This window comes from Pempheris klunzingeri, chromosome 5 (genome assembly GCF_042242105.1).
Source record: "Pempheris klunzingeri isolate RE-2024b chromosome 5, fPemKlu1.hap1, whole genome shotgun sequence".
In the NCBI taxonomy this organism is placed as follows: Eukaryota; Metazoa; Chordata; class Actinopteri; order Acropomatiformes; family Pempheridae; genus Pempheris; species Pempheris klunzingeri.
The window spans coordinates 5,551,384-5,577,801 of NC_092016.1; the positions used below are offsets into that span (position 1 = coordinate 5,551,384).

Consider the following 26,418-nt stretch of genomic DNA (forward strand, 5'->3'; position numbering starts at 1 on the left):
CAGGTGACCTACATAAACTACTTTTAAGCATAAGAGATGATGATTAAGATATTAATATATTGTTATATATTGTTGCAGGAGGTCCAAGGTGTACATTTTATCTTTTTCTCTGTCTTCAGGGGTTTTACGTTAATCAGACTGCATTCAAGTGATGATGAAAATCTCAGTAGGACTGACCTTGTAAGATTACCATTGTGACTTTATATGTAAAAAAGGACCCGAGTGCTAATCCAGACATGAGGCCGACATGTTTAACTTACTATTACGTTGTTATTATTAGGCCTACTTTATTTGACATTCCTGAAAACAGGCCAGATTTGATCATTTGTCGTCCCTGGGCAGGCAATGATTGAAAGCACTAAGCATAGAGGCACTGAAATACAAAGTCCAACATTGTACAAAATACAAAAATATCGTGACACTAGAAAGCCCTGTGTCATGAACCAAACTGTATTATCAGCTGACTACAGCTCTGCTGGAGTCAGTGACCTTTATATTGATACATACGGATGAAAAGGATGTACTCATGTACAAGCTTCACAGATAAAATCTTGTTTTTTGAAATTTTGTATAAACTCATGACTCAACAAATTTATGACTTACACACACACACACACACACACACACACACACACACACACACTACTCTCAGCTGTGGCAAGAAGCTGTAATATGATTTTTAATTAGCAGACTGCCTGCTGCTCAATTAGAAGAAAATTTACAACCTGCCAACTCACAGATCTTTACAACTTTCTCTCTCTGACATACACTCACTACACACACACACACACACACCATCTCAGCCCTCCCATGTCCTCAGCCGTCACTCTCACACAAACCTCACTCATAAAAACACAAACTCCTGTAACACACCAAACAGTGGATGTTTATTGGAAGGAGCAGCACCATTATCAAAACCTTTCATGAGTGGTGTTATGTGCCGACAGGCGTGTGTGTGTGTGTGTCAGTGCATGTGATGGTGTGTATGATCTCTATGTGTGCAAATCCACTGACAGGAAGTGTTTTGGGGTTTTTTTTTTGCTGTTTTTTTGCGAGCTGGTCCATCTGTTGCTTCCGACGAGGTTTTAGTCACAGCCTGTCCCTGAGCGGGATTAATAATCTGGTCAGAGAGTGAGAGAGTGTTTGTGAGTGTGTTTGTGAGAGAGAGAAAGAGGAAGAGAGAGACAGAGAAAGAGAGAGAGAGAGTTGGAAAGTGTGATGGTGTCAGCGATGAGATTGTGAGGAATTGGCAGTGAAAATGATAGCATGGCTGGCATGCAGGAGAGAGTGTGTGAGAGTTTGTCTACGAGAGTGTTTATGTCTATGTGTTTTGAGAGTTAGCTTGTAGGCAGTGTGTGTGTGTGTGTGTGTGTGTGTGTGTGTGTGTGTGTGTGTGTGTGTGTCTGCCTTTGCAATTTTGGAACTTGTAACACGATCTGTGAGGGCAACAGGAAATTGCTGGAGTGGATGAGGGGGAAGCAATGTGACATGAGACAGGTGGGTGGGGGGGTGGGGTGGGGGGGGGGGGGGGGCGCTGGGGGAGCTGATGGAGGAGGGAGAGATGAAGGGGGTGGAGGCCGCTGTCAACACGCTGTCGCTTGAGGGTAAGAGGGACAGGAACCGTTAGCAGAGGATTAGCAGGCGCGCCAAGTTTAGCCCCGCAACCTCTTGCATTTATTTTCATGGCCAAAAAGCCAGTGGGAAGTGGGGCAGCCGCACTCCATACCGAGCCCACAGCTGGATGTCATGTCTATACTCACTCAGAGAGCGGATGTGGCATTTTCAACACTTCAGGATGTTACTTTGCAACATATGTCGGAAGAAATAAGCACGGCTTTTGATGCTCTGCAGTACAAAGTAACAAAAGTGGATTGATTGGTTCTTTGACCGGCTCCACAATCACTTGTCCAGGTGCTGGTTTCACACTTTAAAAAGTTACTTTCTGGCTGGCACTCTGTTTTGGAACATAACTCCCCACGCACTGGCAACTTATCTGCTCCAAATGGAGGACGGTGTTATTAGCGAGCACCTGGAGTCGTGAGCCATTTCTGCTACAGAAACTGAACAATCTCATTCTCCAGCCAAAATAGCAGTCGAGCTGTTTTTATTCCAATATTCAACGTGGTGATATCTGTATCTCACTTGTAACTGGCTGTTTTACTGTTTCTACCCTACTGTGAGAAAATGTGAGCGGAGATGGGAAAAAGTTCTATAGGCGTTGCCACAACTCCTACTGAGAGCAATAGAGGTAAAAGATGAGGTTGTGTAATGGTGCTATCAGCATAACTCTTGTAACTCAGAGAAGTAATGCATCACTTAGCTTATTAGTCGTTTCAGATACATGATATAGTTCACGTAAAAGTCCACCGGAGCTGTAATTAATTGCTTTTCGATGACTTTTCATCTGTCATGTCTTTTCTTAGCTTTAAAAGTCAGGACAAGACGGGCTTGTCACATGAATCATCCTAAGAACCGAGCAGCACTGACGGCTCATGTCTTCCCTTGCATGCGGCCATCTGTGACTGCAGCGCTTCCCCATACATCAGTCATAGAGTTAGACGTCGACGTTGATGACATTTAGCTGAAAGTGCACTTCAGAGATGGCAATCTTTCAATCTCGGTTAATGTACTGATCAAACAAACAAGAAATATCGTGTTAATTAAGAAACTTTACAAGTGCTCTTGTTTGGATTTTTTTGAAACTTTTGGCTTAGATGGGTTAGATGTTTCCCTGTTTACAGTCTTTAAGGTAAGTTAGTCAGCTACAGGCTGACTCTAGCTCCACACTCATAACACAGATACACGAGAGCAGTATCAATCTTCTCATCTAACTCTCAGCACTAAAGTGAACACAAAAACTAGGAAATAATGAATGAATTAGAATAAAGTACCTGTTTTGCTGCCTACTCTTCATCGTGGTAACTCTCTTCTTTACCTTGTTCTGATGCTCCCAGTGTTTAATATGCCTCATAGTTCTTTGTCTGAGGAATAAAGCATTCACATTTATTTCAAACAGAACCACAGTTCCAGCGGAAAAAAATGCAGGATCAACCAGCAAAGACACTGAACCTGGTTTAACTTTATACATTATATACATACGCTTATTAGATTATGTTGAATGAATCGTGAAATGATTGTTTCCATAATTACTTTCCAGAGATGTAAACTCATTCATTTCAAGGATATATAAACCAAATGTTGGCATCTGATAAGCCTGAAAACTGGCTAGTTGCATTTTGATCTCCTCAAACTCTTACATTTCTAAATGTGGTGCTATTTTTAGTCCGATGCCTGCTGATGTCCTCACTACTGTACATTTAACTCTGGGCCAGTCATCTGACCACATGCCCGCATGCCGACCCCCTCGACGGCCCCCACCATGATACGGCCATACGTGTTTCCAGATCCCTGTATGGCCTGCCCTGTCACAGCCGCTCTGCCGTTGTGATGAAGGTGCTGATGGGGTCTGCCAAGCCCATCTACGTGCCTGTCTAAAATTAGTTCTGGTAGTTTCCTGTGCCCTTTAATCCTGGGCTTTAAAACCACGAAAGGCCAAGCCACAGACAGGAAGAGTGACCATGAGAGCCCCCGGGACGCTCGGCATGCCACACATACCCCCGACCGTATCCGTCAATCCCAGTCCTGCCATGACATCACACTCTAAGAATAAGAGCTTCCCAGGCTCGGCTATAGTTGGGTTCAGGGTTGATGGATGATGTCCGGGTGGCCGAGGAGACCTGTCCCTTGACCCGCAGGTTCACAGGTTTGATCCCCTGCAGCAGCCATATCTGTTACAGTGTCCTTGAGCAGGACATTGAACCGCATCCTGTTCAGTCAGAGGTCACTCAGTCACTCCTGGCTGTGCTTTTACCTCACAAGTACTCTGTTTGATTACATGCACACTGAACATTAACTCTTAACCTAAATAATATAGTATTGTGACCCCTGAACACCTTTTATCTGCTCAATATTTCAACGCATTAGGACATATAGGCTTCAGACTTTTTTGATTTTCTGTCACCAGATGCATTAACTGCATTACCAAATGACTCCCTGAAGCTGACTCCTTCCAGTAGCCACAAAAAATGGTGTTCAGACAGTGCTTACAAGATTTTAAAATGCTCCTGCTCGCTGGGCCTGAAAAGAACTGTTTAAAATAATCTAGGATGAGCAGCATGAAAAATGACCTGCTAGTGCTTGAGAGGCATTATGTTGATTCTTGTTCTAATGGATGCCTTTGTAGTTATGGGCAAAGAGCTCCACTCTTAACCCAAGCAGAGCTACTGCCTACTGTATGATATGCTTAAACTGACCCATCTCAAGTGTTATAGCTCTCATTTTTGCCATATGACAACATAGCTCATAGATTTGCAGGGATGATATGAATACCTATGGGTTGGTAGTTGGTACATTTTGCTGGTGGTACTGTGACTCAGTGGTTACAGAATCTACAACTACAAAACTCACATTTGATTCCCCATCAAGGTTCCTTGCGGTAAAGAGCTTGCATGTTCATCCAGTGTTACCTGGAGCTTTCTTCTACAGCTTAGATGGACTGGATATTGGATTAGATTTGTAGTAAATTAGCCTGTCTTACAAAATGTAGTGTTCTGGTATAAAACCAGAAACATTGGATGAGTGTTGCTGAGTTCTGGTTCGGCCATGCGTGGTCCCATTTTCAAAGTCCCTGACGCTCAGGAAACAACTTTTACAGATACAAGGAAAAACAGAACTTGCTAAAGTTATTGCACTAATATTAAAGATGCCAGTGTGGCAGATCTGCAACATTGTCATATCTACATCCTGGACTTGGCGTTGGCCAAGACGATTGTGGTTAGTCTAAAGAAATACACCCCCCAATGCCCCATGAAGTGTGAAGAGAAGTACGGCCACTAGTGGTAAATAGGATCATTGACTGAGCAGTATATCTAAATGAATCCGGTGATAAACTGGTAACTTTGTGATAGACCATGTGACCATGTGATAAAAACTGTTTTGACAGGAAGAAAAAAATGAATGAATGATGACATCACTAAAGGTCACTATAACATCCATAAGAGGTTTGCAAGCAGGACTATTAGGCATGAGTGGGTACAATGAATACCGCTATTTACAGCACAAACCGCAGAAATACCATACAGTATACATATTTGTGCTACTGTTTCCTGTTTTTCGCCCCTGGTTACGGAAATTCGTGTGGGTAGCATGGAAAATTAAGAACTCTAACATTCCTAAAAAACGTAATTCAATGAGTTAGAGCAGACATCTGTCATTACTGTGTGTACTCTTCTGTTACAATTGGATTGTAAGAGTCATAACATCATGAAATGATTAGCCAGGAAATGGAAAATATCACCTGAGCTGGAAAGTGGGCAAAGGGGAGAGCACTGGCACCTTCTGAAACGTAGGAATCTTTTTATAAATCATTTACGTCAGGACATGAGTGTGCAGGTTTAGCCCTGTGTTACATGGCCAATGATTCACTCGCTTTGTTCTAGCGCATGCCAGATTGTATTTCCAGTATAATACCAAAAAAGAAATGTCAGAGAGACATTCATTCAATTGATATCATTTTGTACATCTACTGTTTTTCTGTATCTTGTTTTTCTCTAGCTATACAGTAGTCGATTGTTTTTTCTTGCATTCTGTTGTGCATATTAAGGAAAATTATAAATAGATGCTTAAAGGGTAAAAAACGTACTCACCACTTATATTTCACATTGTCTACTTCTGAAATAACTGAGGCGTCGTACCACTTATGGTTTGTGAAACTTTACACTCTGAACTCCATAATTGTCTGTGTTGTCTACATATTCACTGTGCTTGATGATTAAAGCAGCGTTTCACAGTTATTAACAGTAAAGCTGCTGTTTGTCTTCAGTTCGAGAACTTTACTCCATGACAAGCACATGCATGCTGCACACGTCACGGGCTTGGCAGACAAAAGCAAGAGCTTCACGTGAGTCAGTCTTAAAATCCCTTATTACATTAAATTGACTTTAATGTACAGAGATCAGTGCTTGCTCCTTTCCCCGCACACACACACACACACTCTGTTGTTGCTGCTGACTAGGATGTGTGGGAATGTTGGTGCAGAGCAGGTGGGCCTCTGCTGAACTGTGAAGCGAGTTGCAGCTCGTGTGAGAACGCAACCTGCCTCCTCCTTCTTTTGGGCTGTGAGGATCATCTTGTCCTGAGCCTCCAGGTCTTTACAGGTACATGCCACTGCCCTCGCTATCAAATAACACCATCTCTAGGTACGTTCAGCTCTCTTTGATGGCAGAAATCAGAGGCCCCGCCTATCAGGAAGTGCCTGAAGGAGTGTTTGTGTGAACCCGAAGCCCTCGCTGCAAAGCAGCACCTGGAAAAACCAGTCTGGGTGTTTATAGCGTGACTGGAATCACTTTGTACCTGTTGAGTAGCATTTTGGAGTTCATGAATGATTGTCGCAGAGAACAGAGCGTGCACAACGCTTTGTTACTCAAACAACATGTGACAGGACATGCTAATTCCAAACTGGAAATTTAAGTGGGAGATGTGTTGGGTGCTGTAATTAATGAATAGCCTCTTGATTCGTGTGGACTGTTTTTGTTGTCGTGACTCGGCCTGCTGGTTAACACTAAACTGGACTGCGGGTGAGGAGACACTTACGTAAACGTGTTACTGTGGACACAGACAAAACACCAACAAGTATGTCAATGGAAAAACAGGCATGGAGAGCAGAAAGTGTAGACAAAATAGCAATTTATTAATAACTTATCTTTTCTTTACATTCGTAAGAGAGGAGTGTGGAGGGGGTTGGCAGAGGTTACCAAAATTATTTCCTCTGAAAAGAGGCCTTCTCTGTGGGGGGGGCAATGCCACACTTTTTCTCCCATCTTGACAAATAAAAACTGCATTTCATAGTTTTCCCTGAAGAGGCGAGGTGAGCAAAGCCTCCTACTTTGTCCACGTGTCAGAGACTTTTAACCCTTGTGCACAGATCAGGATCACTCACATTAACCTTCAGAGATCTTGACAACACATGTTGGCCATTCTGACTCAAATGTACATAAGCAATCTTTTATATGGTGCCAAATCGAAAACTGCTGTGAAAACTGCTCACGGTTTGGTTGACCTGTCGTAAAGTTAAAAAAAAAAATCTCTGGGATGCTGAAGAATTGAGAAAATTGGTGAATTTCTCTGAAGGCTAATGCGCAGTAAAAACCTTCTGAGCGCAAAAGTAAGGCAAACAACCAAGGTGACTTTGATTTGTGAGAGGGTGGGTGCAAAAACAAGGCCCGTCGGCTGAATTCACACGTAAAGCGAATATCAAATATATTACACATGTACACATTTTTGCACAATTCTTAGAAAGCCTACTTGATTTTTGGCATAATCAACTTAAACATACTGATCAATATACAGTTTGTTTGCTTACATAAAAGTAGAATATGAAACAAAGAATCTTCAGTACCCACTTGTTGCAAAGGGTATATACTAGAGCAAGGCTTTTACTGTATTGTCTTTTATATTAAGATATATACACAATGTATAAATGTTTGAAAAGACTCCACAAATGTAAAATCAAGTCCAGTATATAGTGTGCCATTTAAAGTTGGGGTGCTTCAACCCCACACAGGCAAGTCTTCATGGAAGACAAAGGAGAAAACGCTCCCTGGCGTCGTGGGGGAACCAGTGCTCCTAGACCCCAAAACAAACATAAAAACACTTGGGTTTTATTTTCAGATCTGTCCAGTTTGAACAATCATGTCTCTTTGGCACACCAGCCCAGGAGCTTTGAAGCATAACGTACAGTTGTCCGACAAGTCACTTTAGATTTCCTCAGACACAATGACAAAAAGAGAGAAAAGACCTTAGGAGTCCAACAGTGATATAAGATTGGAGAAAGTATCTGCGCTCTTTAAATGACTCTCTTCCTCTTTTCTGTCTCTGTCTCTTTTAGTGTCTCTCCTCATTTAGTCAACAGCAGCTGCGTCTTGGCCAGACAGCTTTGGCCCTCCAGTAACCACGCTCAGCAGCAGTCGCCTCAAACCAGCTGTATCAATAACACCAAGAGCCCAGTTCTGCGGCAGACGACGGAAAAAAGAGATACTTTTTGCAGCTTTTCCAACAGGAGGCCCACGAAACCTCCAGCAAGGAGAGAGATGGTGACAGCCAATCTCACGTGGACTCCAGGGGGTCCAGCTGGAAGACGTTGTGGTTGGTCGGGGTGGTGAAGTAGAGCTGTTGGCTCGGCGGCGCCATGCGGTTGTCGCACGGGCTCTTCAGGCCCAGCGTGCGCTCAAAGTCCAGGAGCTGGCCCATGAAGTTGAAGTTGGGTGAGATGTTGGACTTTTTCATCTTGACGATGTCGTAGGCGTCGTTCATGGACAGGTTGAGCTTCTGCATCAGGTAGGCCACCGTAACCGTCACGGAGCGGCTGATGCCGGCCAGGCAGTGGACCAGGACGCCGCACTTCTGGCCTCGAGCTTCATCTGGTAGAAAGAGAGAAGGGCAGAAATGTTAGAGACCTCTTCCAGAAGCACACAGCAGGATTTAGAGCAACACATGCTTTTCATGATGAATTATTTAGTCAATAAAATGTCCACAGTGGCATCTGCATTTTGTTTGTTTTGTCCACCCAACAGCCCCAAACCCTGACACATCCATTATCCTATGATGTAGAACAGAAATGAGGCAAATCCTCACATTTCAGAAGCTCTAAAGAGCAAGTGTCTGGCATTTGTGCTTCTGTTCATAAACCTGACTTTTTTTCTAAAACGTTTTTAACAGTTTAGGAGGTATTATTTGCACATTTCAAACATGCTAGTCCTTCTGAGTGATGACAAGTGCAATCCCTTCTACACAGTCAAAACAAAACTTGTGATAAACGTCTGTGACATTTAAGTCAAGCTGTGCTGGAAGTTGGAGCAGGTCCAGGGAGGGAGAGCAGCGGAAGTTATTATCCCGGCTATCTCCCAGGCGTGTCAGTCAACAAACAGGGGCTGCGGCGGTAGCGCACATAAACAGAGCCGACATTCTTTCGTTTTTTGGCCTAGAGTAGCCGGCTGGGAAATTGACTATTACGGTCTATTAAACCATTCTTCCGCTCGCCAGGGTTACTCTGACAATGGTGCCATTTGGGCGTGTAAACGTAGGAGTCATGAGGGCACCCTGTCAAGGCGAACAGGATGTCAACAGGGCCTGTAAATGGCTCCTTTTGTAATGTGGAGGGAGGAAGGAGGAGGGGGGGGGGGGGGCAATGCCATGTCCTAGATTACTTTCAATGCCACTTCCTTCCTGTTGCGCTCAAATTACCGCCCTCCCCTTGTCCACTCTCCCCTGTCTCCTGTTTCAACATCGCCCTTTGTGGTGCAATTACACAAGCCCCGGGACAAGAGATAGGCCAGGATGTCTTCCATTGAAGTCAAATCCTTTGTACACAGTGCATTTTAGCCCGTGCACCATTAGAGGCAGACTTGTATTCCTCTGCCTCAACACAATGGCCTTAATCTGCACGCTCTGTGTGTCCCTGCCTGATTGACTGATAAGATCACAGCCAGGGACACCTCATCTAATCTCAATTGCACAATAAGAACATAAGAACTTCCTGCCAGTGATAAGACATATCGCATTAATAAGATTATGTCCTCCCACTATCCCACTACCCTTCACTTTGCCTGCATTTATTTAAAAAAACAATCGCAAAAGTGAATAGTGGTGAACTGATCGGTCAGATAATCAACTGACAACCTGGTTCCTGTTTCTCAGATGTGCCCATTTACTGCTTTTCTCCTTTTTGTGTCATCGTATTTGAGTTTTGGGCTGCAAGTCAGACAAAACAGCAAACCTGAAGAACCACTGTGGACATGTTTAACTATTTACAGGTATTTTATAGATAAATGACTCAAAAATCAATCATTTGATGTTTAATTAATGATGAAAGTAATCATCATCTGAGGGCCTAAAAGTGACTGAGCATGTAAACAACCCAAAGGCCCGTGGTTCATACTTAGCAGCCAGAGGAGCTGCAGTGTGTTTTCGGCTCTGCAGGATGACTTACCAATGAAGCTGATGGCCTCGGGGAAGAACTGAGAGAGATTCTGGCTCCAGTGGTCCGAGATGGGGATCTGCTTGTACTTAAACTCCCCCGCGTTCTCGAAGAGGTTGGGCAGGTTGGGGGTCACGTTGAGGATGTACTTGATGCCGTACTCCTCCAGCACGTCCAGGTTGGTGGAGTCCTTGGCGCAGCCCAGGTACAGGTGCGGCAGGATCTCCACCGGGAAGGAGGGCTGCGGGTTGGACAGCGGGCTGCCGTCCGAGTCTGTGGCGCTGCTCGGGTCCCGATCGATGTCCGACTCGATGTCCGAGGAGTCGGAGCTGATCCGCAGCCCGCCGAGGCCCAGCACGTGTGCGGTGGGGGAGCTGTTGTTGGAGGAACCGTCCAGGTTGGTTTCGCACATTGCTGGATGCTCGGCCTGGAATTTACTGAAGCCACCTGGAAAATATCACAGAGTACCAATAAATATCAGGCTGCTTTATGACCTCATGTTCCCAAAAACATCCGCCTTAACTCGACATTCAGACTCGCTTGGCTGCTTATTTTACTTTTCTGCAAGTAGATCTAATTTACTTAGATTACAGTTTCTAATCATTACATTTTTCTAAAGGAACAAACTAAAACACCAAAGGCCTGCGCATCCCTGAACAGATGAATAACTAGGTTTAAAGCAGTAAACGAGTAAAAACAGGTACAACTCGGTTCAGTCTCTGCGCAATAATCTGCGGGCATGAATGAACAGCGGCTGCTGCGGGGCCCTAAAATGTGAATGAACCGCACTCACCCTCCAGATAATAGGCCTTGTAGCCTTCGTCCTTCATCCTCCTCAGCAGTAAACCCAACACGGAGCCCCCGTCCACGTTCTCGTTCCACTCCCGGCTGTACTCGTCGTACAGCACGATGGTGTCCGTCTTGCACCGACGCACGAACCTCTCCCGGTCCTCTCCGTCGGACAGGAGGGAGCGCACGGGCAGGTTCCCCTTCTTGAGGCGGCGGAGCATGAGGCTCGGTATGGCCACGTTGATGGCCGTCTCGACGTGCGACGACTCGTAGAGCTCCTGGGCCCGGCAGTCCATCACAAGCAGGCCGTCCCTGCGCGTCTCCAGCTGCTCCCGGAGCCAGCCCACCGTCTTGCTGATCGCCATTACCGAGTCGAGCTGGACGACGGGCTTGAGCTTGTCAAGCATTTATAAGCAGGAGTAAAATATGATTTGAAGAAGCGAGGTTTGGAGATGGAGACTTCCTGGCTGCTGCGGGAAGGACGCAAGCAACCTAAGAACAATCTGTCCGGGGATTTCTTTATTAGTCCGCTGCTCGGAGGGGGCCTCGGCAACACGAGCGACTGAGGAGCAGTGGTGGAAGAAGGGAGAAGAATGAGAAAAGTCAAAATGCACAAATCAGACGAATAATTTCTCTTCAGTGTCCCGCGCGCGTTAGGACGAGCTGGCTCACAGATTTCCCGGCCGCGGGCTGCCTGCACAGGCAGTCATTCATGCATCTGCCGGAGAGCCCGTGTTATTTATCAATGAGTCACACCGGCGCTGCGACGAGGCTGACGCTTCCTCCGCTCTTATATAACTCCACGGAACGGAGCGCAACCTCTCCTCCGACTTTATCGTCCTTGTTGGAGATCCAGAGCAGAAAGCTGAGGTGAGGAGGATGTGAACCACGCGGGGTTTTTGCGCGTCTGTTTGCGCCTGCGGATGCCGTTTATTCCCCTTCGTGTGTGTCCGCGGTGTGAATCGTCTCTCTGCAGGCTCTGGCTCTGAGTGCTCTCTGCGCCGCCAGGCTGCTGAATGGCTACAAACGGGAGGCGTTTCATTGGAGACATTATTTCGAGCGGCCAATCAGAGGAGCCCCAGCGGCGGTCGCCTTGGAAACGGGGGCCGGATGGAGCGGCCCATGTTGATGAATTGTTAATGAGTTTGTCATTCACAAAAACGGAGAGGAATTTCCGCTCCGGATCAAGTGAGTGCAAACAAACAGAAGAACTGCAGGGAGAAGGAAGGAAGAGAGGGAGGGGAAGGGAGGGGGAGGAGGGAGGGATGCCTTTACTCAGACTGAGAGAGAGACAGAGAGAGAGAGAGAGAGAGGGGGGAAAAGAGTACCAAACAATATTACAGGGTGCTGCAATAACACAGGCTTATCATAATGTGCTTTACATTATTCAGGTCGTCTAAACTTTATGAAAGTTAAAGTTGACACCTTTTGGAAACACTTTCTGAGTGCACATCCAAACTGTAAACACCTTATTATAAGACCCGATTAAAAAAAACACAATACATGTCAGTTTTAATTGTTTTTTGCGAGATACTTAATGAACAATGTCTACATTAAAAAACACGTTTGTTTTTTTCCAATAATCAAAATGTCACTTTTTGGCATGAAAATAAAAAAGTATTATGCTGAGTGTTTGACTGATTTCTCACTGGGAAAAATCAATGCACGAAGGAGAAAATCATTTCCAAAGATACTTAAAAGCCTCAGGCGTGATTCAAATGACACCGTCAGACCTGCAGACACCGCACTGATGGAGAAACTCTCATTTCTCTGACCTCTGTTCTGGAAGGTCAGAGGTCAGTCGAGTGGCGGTGGATCGGTCTCCTAGTCCGAGGCAACTTCAGCTTCTGCCAGAATCTTTTGCAGAAACTGCCTGTCAATAGGACGCCTTTCCTCTAACTTCATTTTCCCATTAACATGGGCTTATTATGAGACAATGGGCCCCCAGTATAGATAAACTGAGGGGAGAAAAGCTCACGAAAAATGTATCACATTGGTTACTTGCTTGCAGAATTGGGGAATTGGAGAATTGGGGCCCTTTGACTGTGCAACAAAAAAAAGGAAAGTTAATAAGAGCAACTTCATGCAGAGGCTCTGGCTAAGGAGGCCCCCTGAGCCTTCGGGCTCCTGGGCCCTTTGGTCTGGTATCCCCATCGGTAATCCACTCGTGCTTCTTGTCGTCTGTTCCCATAACTTCATGTTGTTATGAAGTATAGATTCGGATTTCTATACACAGGTCAACCAGAGGCTCTTATACACACTAGTGTGCATTTACGTAGGAGAACTATAGCCTTTGTGTTCAGAACAAAAAGCAAAACTCGTGCTAATTTTAAATCATATACACAACAAGAGCAAAGTTTAAAAAGAAACACCACGAAAATTAATACAGATTTTGTGCAACACAATAAATCCACCAGCCTGCATGAGGGGGAAAATGGTAAAACAACACTCTTTCAAATGTTTCTGAGCACCTTTTCAATCAACAGTCTGAAATAAGCACAGTTAAATAATACTGCTTTGAGGCATTGTGAGCACACAACAGTGCTGGAGCTATTTCTGTCTGTGCAGCCTTCACTGGACTGAAGAGGGTCGCTTGTGTGGGTGCTGTATCAATGTGTCACCCTCTCTTTCTCTCTCTGTCTCTTCCTCACACTAACTAGACTCACTGAACCAGCCAGAATCACTTTGTTATTCCTGTATTACTGCTGAATATCATTCCAAAAACATCTCCATTTAGCATTTATAGCCCATGTGTCATTAGAATCGACAATTAAATTAACATTTCTGTAATATTCCAGGATTTCTTCAGGACATGCGCATGTGTTCACTGTGGTTCACTGTGGTGCTGGAAGCGGAGGGATCTTTTCACATCATTCTCCCGGATCTCCAGCATCACCACGGCGTCCTTCACGCCCTTTTAACGCGGATGGAGCCGGAGCTTGGGTCCTCACAGAGCCATCAGAGACGCTGATTGCTTCCCATCGGCCCGTTAATGGCCTCCACACCCCAAACTAAATGCATTTGCTCAGTAAACAAAAGGAGAATTTCCGCCGGTGGTGTGTGTTTGTCGCCATCTGCGCCTCAGCCGGCTGGAAACGCGCTGCAATTGATGACCTGTTGATTTAATATCACTTATGTTATTATCCTCAGACTGTACAACAGCCAAACACCATCACATCTGAGAGAAGAGCAGCGATCCTCACGCAGAAGTGAGAGCCACACACCACATCATGCTTTATGGAAAACACTGCAATAAGCTACACACTCACACAAACGTGCTGTAATGACTATTGGGCTCATTTATTTTCTAGTAAGATCCTCACCTGGCATAAAGCAGCTAGAGTCTGTATTTAACTTTGAAATATGAAAGAAAAATCTAGTTTGTGGTGCTTGAAAGGTGACGTGAACTTCACCTACTTTTAGTTTGTTCCATTAAGAGTGAATATTAAGAGTATTGCTGTGGGCACCGCATAGAAAAAACTAAAAGAAAAGTCCATTCAGATGCTGCATGTGACGTAAATAGTGTTTCGTTTTCATACGTAATGTCCTTACAACAAAACAATATACATAGAGTGGTGAGATGATGAGACCACGTGCAGGTACACATTAGAAACACAACGGTGTCTAATGTTGAGGCACCTTCAAAGCGAATGCCTCGGCTATTCCCTCGGTTCTTCCGTAGCACTTCTGGGGCTCCGTTTTTGACATGAAAGACTAAGCTCTTTGTCTATGTGACAAAAAAAAGCAAAGTTAATAACGGCGACTTCGCAGAGAGGCTCCAGCTTAGGGGCCCCCTGAGCAGTTGGGCCCCTGAGCCTGACAGGCCTGCTCGGTAATCCACCCATGGAGGTACAGTATAGGTTTGCAGCCGACATTAGAAAAGCAACACATCAAAATTCCTTTTTATTTCCTATATCTGCTTTTAGCTGACATTTTAGGTGTCTACTGTCTGAAGGAGTCCTGTGTAGTCTGCATACAGAGAGCCAACAATGAAAGCTGTGTTCTTCACTGTAAGTTAAATTCCATACTGCCTTCCTGTAAATAATATCCCATACACAGGGATGACTGAGGGTGGGTTTCTTTTAAAACCTCTTGCGATTGTTTCCGTTCAGATATAGACGTGTTTTGACAGCAGCCGTCTTTCTCCGCCGTGTCCTGTCTGTCTCACGCCTCGGAAACCAACAGCTCTGTAATGAGATAGCATCGGCGTGCAAGAGGAGTTTATCAACGAATGGATAACGTTCTGTGAGACACACTGTGCAGATGCATCATTTACATACAGCAGCACACTGGATGATATGGAAGGATCCCTTCTGCTGTTCAGAAGCACAGTGGCACAGTGGTACAGTGGTGGTGTTGGATGACGGCTCTAACAATTGTGTACAACTTGACGTTTTTTTGGTTTTTGCACGCAAACACGTCCACAAAACCTCTTATCTTTTGTTCTGCAACGTACCAAACAACTGCAGCTGGTTGGTAAATGCGGTGGAATGAAAAATACAAAATGACCTTCTTAAATGTGCAGGAACAGGTTGGACAAAATGAAGATCTGAACGAAGCAACTTGGATATCATTTACACCAATTGTTCACTGATCCAGTCTTCACTATTGATCGCTATAGGTCTGTAATCCCAAGTACAGCAAGTGGCCAAACACATCCTCATGTGTCATTTGACACTTCAGCAGCACACATTAGCAGATGTGAGGACAAAAACACGTTTCGTTCTCTTGCGCTTTGCTGTATTATTGGTTCCATCTTGGCTGATACTGATGCTGATACGTTTTGTTGTCACTGATACGCAACATTTTCATGCCAAGAATACATTTTCCATTACAGCTTCATTTTTGATTCATCTCAAGCCAGTAAGTCTTTAAATAGTATAAAAGGGGTGCTTGGATTAATGGAGGAAAACACACAAGCTTCTGTAAACTTGAACACACTCACACACACACACACACACACACACTAATAACAGACAGAGTGTCTCTTCACTTGTTACCTGCCTGTCTGTGTGTGGGTGCTGCATCCCTGCCAGTGTCTCTGTGGTGTGTTAGCATATGAAGTGTGTGGCGGCCCCGGCGTTAACATTGGCCCTTTGGCCCCTGCAGCAACCCCCCACCCCCACCTCACCAATCCCCCCGGCGTAACAGAAGTCCATCTGAATGGAGCCAAGCTGTTTCTATTCAATTCTGATCTCTTTCACCAGCAAACACCCCCTTCCCTTCCTCCCTCAGCCCCTCACCGCCTCCTCCTCCCTGCTGCTCGCCCTATTCTTCTGCTTCTGCCTTTTTTTTCGCCCTTGGCCCCCTCTGTCCCTTCCTCTTTCACCCTTTCTGTTTCGTTGTCCTCTCTCTTTGTCCCCGTCATGAAATCTGTGATCAGTTTCTGCTCATGTGCCCCATTAAACATGTCAGAAACCACTTATTTGTGACAAAACGTGTGGAAATACTACATGTTACACAATCGGCGCAACATTTTCAGACCTGCTCTGATCAGCCTGCGTTGTGACTTCTCCACAAGTCTGAAAAAAAACAATTTACATGCGAGAACGACTTGCATTTTCAGGTAATTCTTTATCTGCCAAAATGAGACATCTGACCGAGAGTCGGAGGTGATAAAAGTAAGAATTCTAAGAAAGGAAAACCTTATCCCTCACCCTTTCCAGCCTGGGGAGCGTGTTCAAAAAGCAGTCTGAGTGGGAAACCTGCCCTCTTGGTAAGGATGTGGACATAGTCTAAGCACCAAAGACTTTTGTTCATATGTCTGTAGCTTGAGGTGCATCAGACCATATTTAACTGAAAACAATAGAAACCACTGTTTACATGGTGAAATCTTTACATCAACACTAACCTACATACACCAACACTAACACTTTCAAACACATTTTTGAGCTTGCTGCTGCTGATAAGCTCAGAGATCATAGATGTTGCCACGAATCTAATACTCTTAGTTTACACTAGTTTACACTGGTGCAGTCATCCACCAACAAAAATGGAGAAATAGGCCAACAGTAACTCCATAACTGTGTCATTGGCTATGCTGATGGTCAGAGGTGACACTGTGGAAGAACAGCCAAACTACAACTATCCAACTACATTTGCCTACATGTAACCATATTGTTCTATGGTGTCATTTTTAAAAATGTACACAGATGAGTTCCAGCAGGTCCTCAAATCTTTTTTTAAATTTCTCTGGTCTGATCATCTGTCCTTTATTGGCATGCTGACTGCTGCCTTGTTTGTTCCTAATGTTTTTGTGTTCTACTCCTGGAAAACCCCTGACTTTCTTCCTCTCTTTGTTTTTCCTTTCCATTCATGCATCCTACAGCCCTACAGACATACATGTTTTTATTCGCTCTACTCTAAAGTGTCTGACGCTCCAATATGTGGCAGGTGCGTTGACAGAAAAAAGAAAAAGGGCTGTTTCTCTCCCATAATGGCTCCATTTCTTAAGTTTCACCTTTTCACTTCCATTTTCATCCCATCTCTCCATACATTTACATTTCAATTAGTCCACATTTCCATATGGGTTGACTGAATGATTGACTCAGTGACTGAAGATCAGTCAGTAGAATGAGCTTCAATTACCAGATGACTAAATGCAAAGAGTTTAAAGGTCGGTGACACTTTACCTCCTTTACCTCTGACTGATACCTGCTGGTCAATGGACTCCAGTCTGCGATTAGAGGAAGTTTTACAGAAAGTCAGTCAAACATGTTAAAATTTTAAATTAAATTTCAGTCCCAATTGCAATGCCTGTTCCACAAAGGTAAGTAGAATCCAACTTGTGTTGGACGGAGGATTGTGAAGCCAGGTCAGGGCAGCTTCATACACTTAACCTCCATCCCCAATCTGCCCCCCACCCCACCCCTCCGATCCCACCCTCTCTTCTCATTCAGCAGCTAATCTTGTCCTCCTCCTTGTTTCTTTGCCACCGGCTGCTCGTCTCAGACAGGGAAATCCTTTGTCCTCAAACAAAGACTCACCACATGCACTAATCAGGTCTGGAGCTAGACCTGTCTGCGTGTTTCGTGTGCGTGTGTGCGTGTGATAATGTGTTCATATGACACATATTGGGGAAGTGAGTATGACTTATCATGTAATTTATTGTGTGAGAACAACTGCGAGACAGACTGAGGCAGACAATGAGAGAGTGTCTGCACATATCACTGAGTTGCAAAATCCTAAAGTTAGCACATGATGCACAGGAAGTCTGTTTGTGTTTATGCTTGAAAGAGGAACTAGGTATTTAGTATGAGCAGTGAGAGATACCATGACTGAATACACAAAGAGAACCGCAAAAACAAAATACAAAATATCTGAAAACACCACAAAAATCCTGGTTCTTTAGATTCCTGAAACTGTATTCCAAGTACCTAACCATTAACGTGTTTTATCCTCCATTTACACCTGGAATTAACATCTGATCTGTCTGTGAGAAAAACATGTCAATGCAGGAGTAAGTGCAGGCAGAAAACATTGCAGGCACATCTGGACATGATCTGGCAACGCTTTTCTTAGAAACTCAGCCAGCTCTGCCTTTCTAACTCACATCACAAGGCGGCTGACAGAATAAAGACAATGAGGGTGTTTAGGATTACCAGGCCATACCATTATCCAAGTAATATATCCAGATTACACCCTAGCAAATGTATTGTTGTTAAAAATCCAGCTCTAATCCAGATACAGACCACGTGGTAATATCTGGTATAAACAGGGTCTGAATGGACCAACACTGACATCAAAGCAGGGTGAAAGTGTGCGTCAGCAATCAACACGTTCAAACACTCAAACGTGAAAGCCAAACCACACAAAGTCCAAAAGCAGAGAGGCCGTGCAGCGTGCGGACGTTAGCGGTGAAGGAGGACTCCTTCCAAGGCTCTCAGCTGCAGCAGAGTTTGAGATTAGCAGTGAGAAAACAGGAGGAGCTGCTAAGCTCCCGCTCACAGATAACAACCACATGCTTCCTTCTCTTATCACACTGATTCTATCTGTACAGGGGCAAGAACACTCACCAGAGCAACACCCACACACACACACACACACACATTCCCTCACACGCAGGTGAACAGCACACGATGCTTTGACAACTCATTCTGTACATACTGTTCTCTTGGAAATGCTGTCCTTTGGTTTGAAGTGCTACAGTAAAGGCTGTGGGTTTTTGGGGGCTGATTTGGTTTCAGAAAGCTGTGGATTAAAGCTGCTTATGAATGATGACCACATTGTTATGCCAAAATGCCCTTTTGCCTCTTTAATTGAGAGCTTGAAGACATAAACAACAAGAGGGCGTCATACTGTCCTTTGTGATTTACTGCTGTGACACTGTATGCTAAAAAAAAGAGTTAAGGAAATCTTTGTACATGTAAACAGCGTTTTCACATCTATCATCGTATCATCAGTGAGTTGGAGATTCAGACCTTTCCAGACCACAGTGAGATCTCTGCTGCCCGATCAGCTGCCGTCTCCACCACCCACCCACAACCTATTCATGCTTTAATCAAAGGGCCATTTACACCTAAACCACCTGGGGGACCAGGGAGCACCCAGGGTGACACACACACACACACACACACACACACACATGCAGACACAAACACACACATGCAGAGACGCAGACAAGTAGGCGCATATTTCCTGTGTTGTGGAAACTTGTCTCATTCTTACATACACACTCAAGAGCACACAATTATATTTTATATATTATTATATCGGGTTGTAAAAAGGGCGGTTGTTGTGTCTTTCCCAAAATCTGTTAACTAATAATTTGGTTGACACAATATCTTCATCTTATTCTGATTTGTATGATTATGTCATATAGCCATGTACTGTATGTATTGTCAGAGCTTTATAGAAACACACACACACTAGGACTTCCCGGGAGGTCCCCTCCAGCTGTTTCGTGACAGCCCCAGACAGACACACAGACCCACGCCCTGGCCTGAGCTCTGTGAAGACAATGGTGGCTCCAGTGTTATCAACAGCTCCATCACTCTGTCTCTGTTCTGCATCGACTCACTGCTGTCCTGCCTCTGTAGTGTGTGTGTGTGTGTGTGTTGCAACAGATGTGAGGGGCTGGGGATTGTGTAGAGGGCTTGGTCAGCTTCAATAAAGTGTCACACTCACATGCGCTGTGTGTGTGTGTCCCACCGAGAGGATTTCCCCTTCACTGGGTGTCCACTTCCCTCTGCCTTTGGCCCATTTCTATCAGTCACTCTGCATTCACACGTACAGACACAAACAGCCTGAGTACTTTTTCCTCCCTGCAGCTTTCAGGCATGTTTAGCACTCAACGTGTCATTTTCATATGTGCTCAGATTTAGCAGTTGTTTTCAGAGGAAGTGACAGTAGGCCTATCGTGTTGTTTACTGGCATCTGCTTATACGTTTTGTGGTGAAGGCTGCTTTGCAATATCTTCACTTTGCGAGATTTGTTTCGAGCCATACCCAGACTGAATGGAGCCTACATCAGTGGTATTGCATTTTCTTATCAGTTTCAGCCTCCATCCATGTTCGCTGCTCCTTGTGACTCAGTCAGGAATCTCTAAATGGAAATGAAACGAAACAGAGAAGCAGAATTGCAGAGACAAAACATAACCACATCATCTGCATACATTTGTGATAAGATCAGCATAAACATAACCTGATTTAGGTCAAACCTTAGGCCAAAATGTATACAGCACATTATACATTTTATTAATATTACCTGGACTTGCTGGTATAGTTTTATAGACAGGAGTGCATTGATTGTGCATATTAAACCACATTATTATGTTTTAAAAGACTTGTAGATGACTGTAGTGATTGTGGATTTTTGGAGGTGTTTGATTTTAGATGTATTGTAGAAAGCTATGAAATTTAACTCTTCAAACAAGTCAAAGTCAATCAAAATACTTAAAGATATTAAATACATTTTTAATTATTGTCTCAGTTGTATTTTTTGGTGGTGAGGTGAGACTTCTTTTTAATAAGTCCAACTGTGTTTATTACACAGTATCACACATAGTCCAGGTTAATGCCAATTTCTTCCCACAACACTGGCCATTGTCCAAAAGAAAACAAGTCCACTGACACCCACATCCAACTTATTATGGTAACACAAGCATATCTCCTATTGCAGCCAGTGGGTTTTATTGAAAAACAGAGACGGATGTTTACAGGGGGAATGTGATCTTTCCAAATTACGTAACATTGCCAGCATGTTTGTAACCTTTGTGGGGTGAAATTGCCCAAACATTTTCTGTCAGTGTTAGTATGTCAGTTTGTCAATGCTCAAAGTCAGTTTAAAAGGTAACATGTCCAAAAATGTAAAAAGCCTTTATCTGAATTACTAGAAGAGAATGTTTTGATAACTCATTCCATTATTAGTTCTTGGATGCTGTTTTCAGCTGTCCATCTGGATATCATTTTATAATTTTGAGGGGTTTAGTACCAAAATCAGTCGCTTCGCATTGGGCAAAAATGGATGTGGTGAATTTGTTCCATCTGCATGGATAGTGCGCTCTTTATCATTGCTGGCAATAATCCTAATTGAGAGCAACAAGCCGTCTTTCACATTAAAATCTTGCCCGTGGCGTCTTTGCACAGCCACCACCACTAAGCATGGACACGTGTGTTTTCCACGGGCAGGTAGGTAATGGAAAAGTCAAGGTGTTCTGCTGCTGGTTCAAGTGGACAGAAATTCCTGTTACCCTGCACTTTCGACTTCTGCGGTCTAGTGAAAACAGGAAGCGTCGGACTGAAGGGCGTCCTTTGAGAGCGGGTCCGCAAACAAACAGACCCACTGGAAACAGATGAGAACAAGCATGAAGAAAACAGGAAACGCTAATGGGGAGGGGACGGAGACAGTCCCACAATGTTGAGCTGTGAAAGTGTGTGCGTTTGTGGTAGAGGTGTGTGCGCTTCTGGTGGTGTTTCTACTCATCTTTGTGAATATTTCAAGAGGACAGGAGGATAAGAAAGATTGTAGGTAGTTGAGTAAGTATTCCAAAAAATGCAGGCTCTCTCCCGCATGGATCCACTTTGTTTGTCTTAGCAAAGCATCGTTGACATTCCTTGTCAGGCCACTGGGAAGGGAGCGGATGTGTTTCAATTTCTACACAGCTGTTCAGACATATATAGACGTCAGCCAGTGAACTCAATATACAGGCAACCGTCAAAACAGGACACTGGACATGCACACACTCGCTGTAGATACTCCGGCCACTCTCTGCCTGATTCAGGTTTTGGTTTGTAATTGCATTTATACACTGAATTTAAATATTCACCAGAATTCAGCGTCAACAAGGACTCACGTTACTGTAAATTCTCATATATTTCAAAAGCAGTGATAACCAGGCTCATATTCGAGACAGACTCTCTTTCTAACTTTCCTACAGTATTTTCATTAAGACACCAAATCTGCTGATTTGAAAAACTGGGCACATCCTCCTGTTGTCTTGATACATTTAGGATAACTTACATTGCCACACCTTCATTAGCATCAGTACAACAGCGTTATAATATCCTGCTCACCAATCTGTTGCAATCTGTTTTGTGTTTAATTTGGGAATTTGAGCACTGTATATACACAACCAATTTCTTTAAGAGTTATCATGCACTTATACTGTCTTGCTTCTGCTAACTATATGAAACAGTGTCCTTCACTTCCTGACATAATGCTAGCATTCAAAGATTTCCTCTTTTAATCAACTAGATGTGAATTAATCAGGCACTCTGCACACGAGGACACTGGGTTTCTCCTAACCAGCAAATACTGGCCAACGGCTGCTCCTGAGACAACAAGTGGAAATTTGCAAATTGGATGCATTAGAACCAGACAAGAGGGGTGTTTCCACTCGTAAGTCCTCAGCCGACACAAAAGGTCATTGTGTCACTAAAACCCAAACTGCAGCATAAACAAGGTAGACGGAGAAACACTCAGCATCATCTGACTTAAACCACATGGTGATGTAATGGAATTCAGCTCATCGCTTCCTGAAAAACATCCAGGAAAAATTAAACACACTACCATTGTCTCTTAGTGTTTTCATGGCTTCCTGTTTATGTTTTATCACTACATGTTAGAAGAATACAAAATGACTCCAAAACAGACGTTGACAGTCCAGTCACACCCATTGCTGCGATATTTCTCTGTGTGTGCACTCGCTCTCTTTGAGGTTAGAGAGTCCTCTTTTTATACAAAGTCTCGTGAGCTGAAGCTGTGCAATGCTAACAATATAATCAATACTATATCTTTGGTCAAATGATAAGCTGTAAGCCAATTTTCTGGCCCAGTACAGAAACAGAACCCAGTAAAGCTCCTAATGCAGACCAACCCAGTAACAAGTCTTAATAAAAACATGTCTGCAAGTTTAACTGGAAACGAGACAGGACTTTATCTTTCTATTAAGCACCATCTTAAAGTAAGTCAGTGCTATTTTTACTGAATACAGTTTAAATGAGCTTGCGTTCATTTGGAAATCACCAACTTAGGTAACGTTATCTCAAACCGATGTCCACAAATAACTCTTTTAGGACTATTAGTGCCTAAATTAAGAGTCAGAACAAAATGCAACAAACTCCGCGTGATAGCAGATGATGATGTTTGAGAATGTTGCATTCTGGTGCCACGTGGCCTCCCTCAGCCTCCATAACACCCCAGCAATGCCCCCCTCCCCCCCACCTAAAGACAGCAACCACATGTGAGGAAATGAGTTCAACCATACAAGTTCAGGCGAGACCCCTTGCTCCTTGACAGCTGTTTCAGTCACACACGCACACGTAGACATACAGATATCCTCGCGTGGCCTGGAGATTCCCATGCAAGTAAGGCTGAAAAGTATGGGAGGAATGTGGTAAACACTGGGAAAGGAAGGAGGCCCTGAAGCAGCGTGGGTAATGACCCCACAGAGCTAAGGATGATGGGATGGTGAGCAGGATGAGGGCCATTATGTGGTTGTTTGTTGCTGATTTGCTGGTTGTTGTGTGACCTTAAGTGAGTCCCTGTAATTATGCTGCAGTTATTACTATGAGCATCTGGTTGGTAAGACAAACCAGAGGTGGACCTGCATGAGGACTGAGTGCAGTTGGAAGTAGACATTTAAACTGCATTTCCTCCAAATACATCCCTGTGGCTTTAGATTTTTTGGCCATGTAGTGTGAATAGAATGTGGATTTAAGTTTGCAACTCATCTTTTATTGACTTTAATGAACAATAAGCCTTTTCAAGACATAATGTGAAATATTTGCACAAGACAAGTTGTTTTAATTATTTTTACAACCCTCACTGACGGCACAGCAGCGTTTGTTGTAGCGTGGCTCGAGCAGGATAAATACCGTGCCTTGGAGCCTTTGGATTCAGGGTGCTTGCGCAATATAGGAGAACTGTATTGTGTATACAAGGCAGGAAAAAAGGACGTGTGATTAATGATCTGACAGGTGAGGGTCAGTGGTTTTAGCCATCACGCTAGCAATGGGCTAATTCTACAGAAGACACTTATTGACATACGTCCCCTCGGGCAGATTCATTGTTAATCAGACTATGTTTATAGCTTTAAGACTGATGACACTACTGCGTCCTATGACATACATGGAAGCTAATCAAACTTTAATAATGAAAACACTATTCATGCCTCTAACCTTTAAGGTAACCACACATCCTACGTCCAATATATCTGCCTTCTTTTTCTACTGAATTTTTTTGCCGAACATATTAAGCTTCCTTGTAGATTTTCCACGTTGGTGTTCAGGTTAAAGACAGGGTCTGAAATATTGGAGAAACTAGCAAAAGTAGCAATATTTTGAAAGTATCCAACAGAAAATATCCCACCTCCTCCCTCCAAAGCCTTTCCTCCACAACAGATGAACACGTGCTGCTGGACGACGGTTGGAGGATGAGTCCAGACAGTTATGAGAGGACGAGCCGCTGCTGCCACCATGGCTCCTTTGTCAGGTCTCATGTGTTCGGTACACCACAGCTGACTGCCAACCCCTCTCAACTTTTCAATCAAACAAATAAACAACTCCACAATCACATTAACACAAGCAAAAGAATTTCAACAAATATTATGAAAATTGTCTCTAAAATAAGCAGCATAAGTAGCATACCCTGCCTTACAGTTACAGATATCATCTTTAAAACATTATGGTTTATTTATGGATCTTGGCAGTTAATTGTAGCAATATTGTTGCATCTAATCCATTACGGAGCCTTAAGACTTGACTGAGACTTCAAATAAAAGTCCAATTTGACTTGGACTTGTGACGCACAGAGAATCTCTGGTATGTATGTCTGATGTATATTTGGTCTACTTCAGGGTTCCTCTCCCCACTCCAAGCCTTGCATGCCTTTCACATCTCATGTTCAGCAAACTCCAAATGGCCTTGACAAGACTCTCTGGAGGGTTTTGGGTGCTCTGCAAATGTTAGCAAAAGGTAGGGGGTCTGCTCTATACAGCAAAACAAGAACGGACTCTGCTTGACTTGACCCCACTAACCCCCGATGTAGTGTAGCTGTGGGCCACCCAGGCTGTCACTCACTCTCTCACTCACACACACACTCTCACACACACGCACATAGTGTGCCACCATTGTTCAGATGTCTGGAGTCGCTCCAGAAGAACAGGCCTTGCTCAACTCCATCCCCTTTGGAACAATTAGCACAAGGGCTGACCCTTGACCGATTGAGTGGTGGGGAAGAAATGAGCTTCGAGGAACTCCAGAGGACTCAAAGCCAGGAGTCTTACACGCTTCTGAAGATAAACAATAACTGAAGAGAGTGCTTAATTTGCTTCAGCTAAGAGGATGTGGTCTCCTTTTAACTGTTCTAAAGATGAGATCAAAGACAAAAAGGTAATCCAACATTCGGAGCCTGTGAGCTCTGAAACAACATGCTTGAGGAAATTCTGCTACAAAAGATTATAAATCCTCTGAACATTCATTTTTATAAGCCATCACTTCACCCATACCCTGTACTTTAGTTTTTTGTTGTTTCACTGTGGTAGCATTGCACCTTTTTTTCCTGGATGATACTTAATAAGTTTTGGGCATTAGTAGAAACCGCAGCACCAATTCTCTCTCTATGTCAGCTGAGTGATGTTTTTGCACTCATCTGTAGGCATACTCCTTCACTAAGTAACAACATTTTGAGTATAAATATAATAATGTGACTGTTGACAAGGAGAGGAAATTGGAAGCGACTAAATGTGGTTGGTTTGTTTTTAAGTATTAACTAACGTGATTCAACAAACTATAGGTATAATATAGATAGTGTGCTTGTTGATTTGAAATTGATATGATTGTTTGATTGATATCAGATATTGAAATGATGGTTGCTTTTCATGAGAAGGTTACAAAAGAGGTTTAGGCCTGATCCAAAACTATTCATTTCATCTGACATTTTACAACCACTGAGGGTAAACATAGAAGAATTACTTGGATGGGATGACAGGATTATTTTTCAGTAACTGCAATGCACAGGGTCCGTCCATTTTATTGTAAAAAGTGACAAGTAATGTGCAAACCTTATTTTGTTGTTATTGTGCATTTAAATTTTTGAATGCTTTTGAAACTGATTGCATCAAAAGTGACGTCAGCTGCTATTGTGAACCACTGCAA

The 26,418-nt window shown here is 43.8% G+C and overlaps 1 protein-coding gene across 1 annotated transcript; it reads right to left on the reverse strand.

Moving 5' to 3' along the window:
* Positions 1-6,727: 6,727 nt before the first annotated feature.
* Positions 6,728-11,412, reverse strand: dusp6 (dual specificity phosphatase 6). The gene is made up of 3 exons (XM_070830955.1): positions 10,827-11,412; positions 10,046-10,480; positions 6,728-8,477 (listed from the first exon to the last, which is right to left on the reverse strand). Exons 1-3 carry the CDS (start codon positions 11,227-11,229, stop codon positions 8,164-8,166), a joined length of 1,152 nt encoding a protein of 383 aa, XP_070687056.1. The 5' UTR covers positions 11,230-11,412; the 3' UTR covers positions 6,728-8,163.
* Positions 11,413-26,418: the final 15,006 nt, after the last annotated feature.

Excerpts from the sequence above, each read along its gene's own strand:
- dusp6 (XM_070830955.1), bottom strand. The coding sequence starts at position 11,229 with ATGCTTGACAAGCTCAAGCCCGTCGTCCAGCTCGACTCGGTAATGGCG. Across the intron at positions 10,481-10,826 it reads CAAGGCCTATTATCTGGAGG|GTGGCTTCAGTAAATTCCAG; the intron begins GTGAGTGCGGTT and ends GATATTTTCCAG. Across the intron at positions 8,478-10,045 it reads CGAGGCCATCAGCTTCATTG|ATGAAGCTCGAGGCCAGAAG; the intron begins GTAAGTCATCCT and ends TCTTTCTACCAG.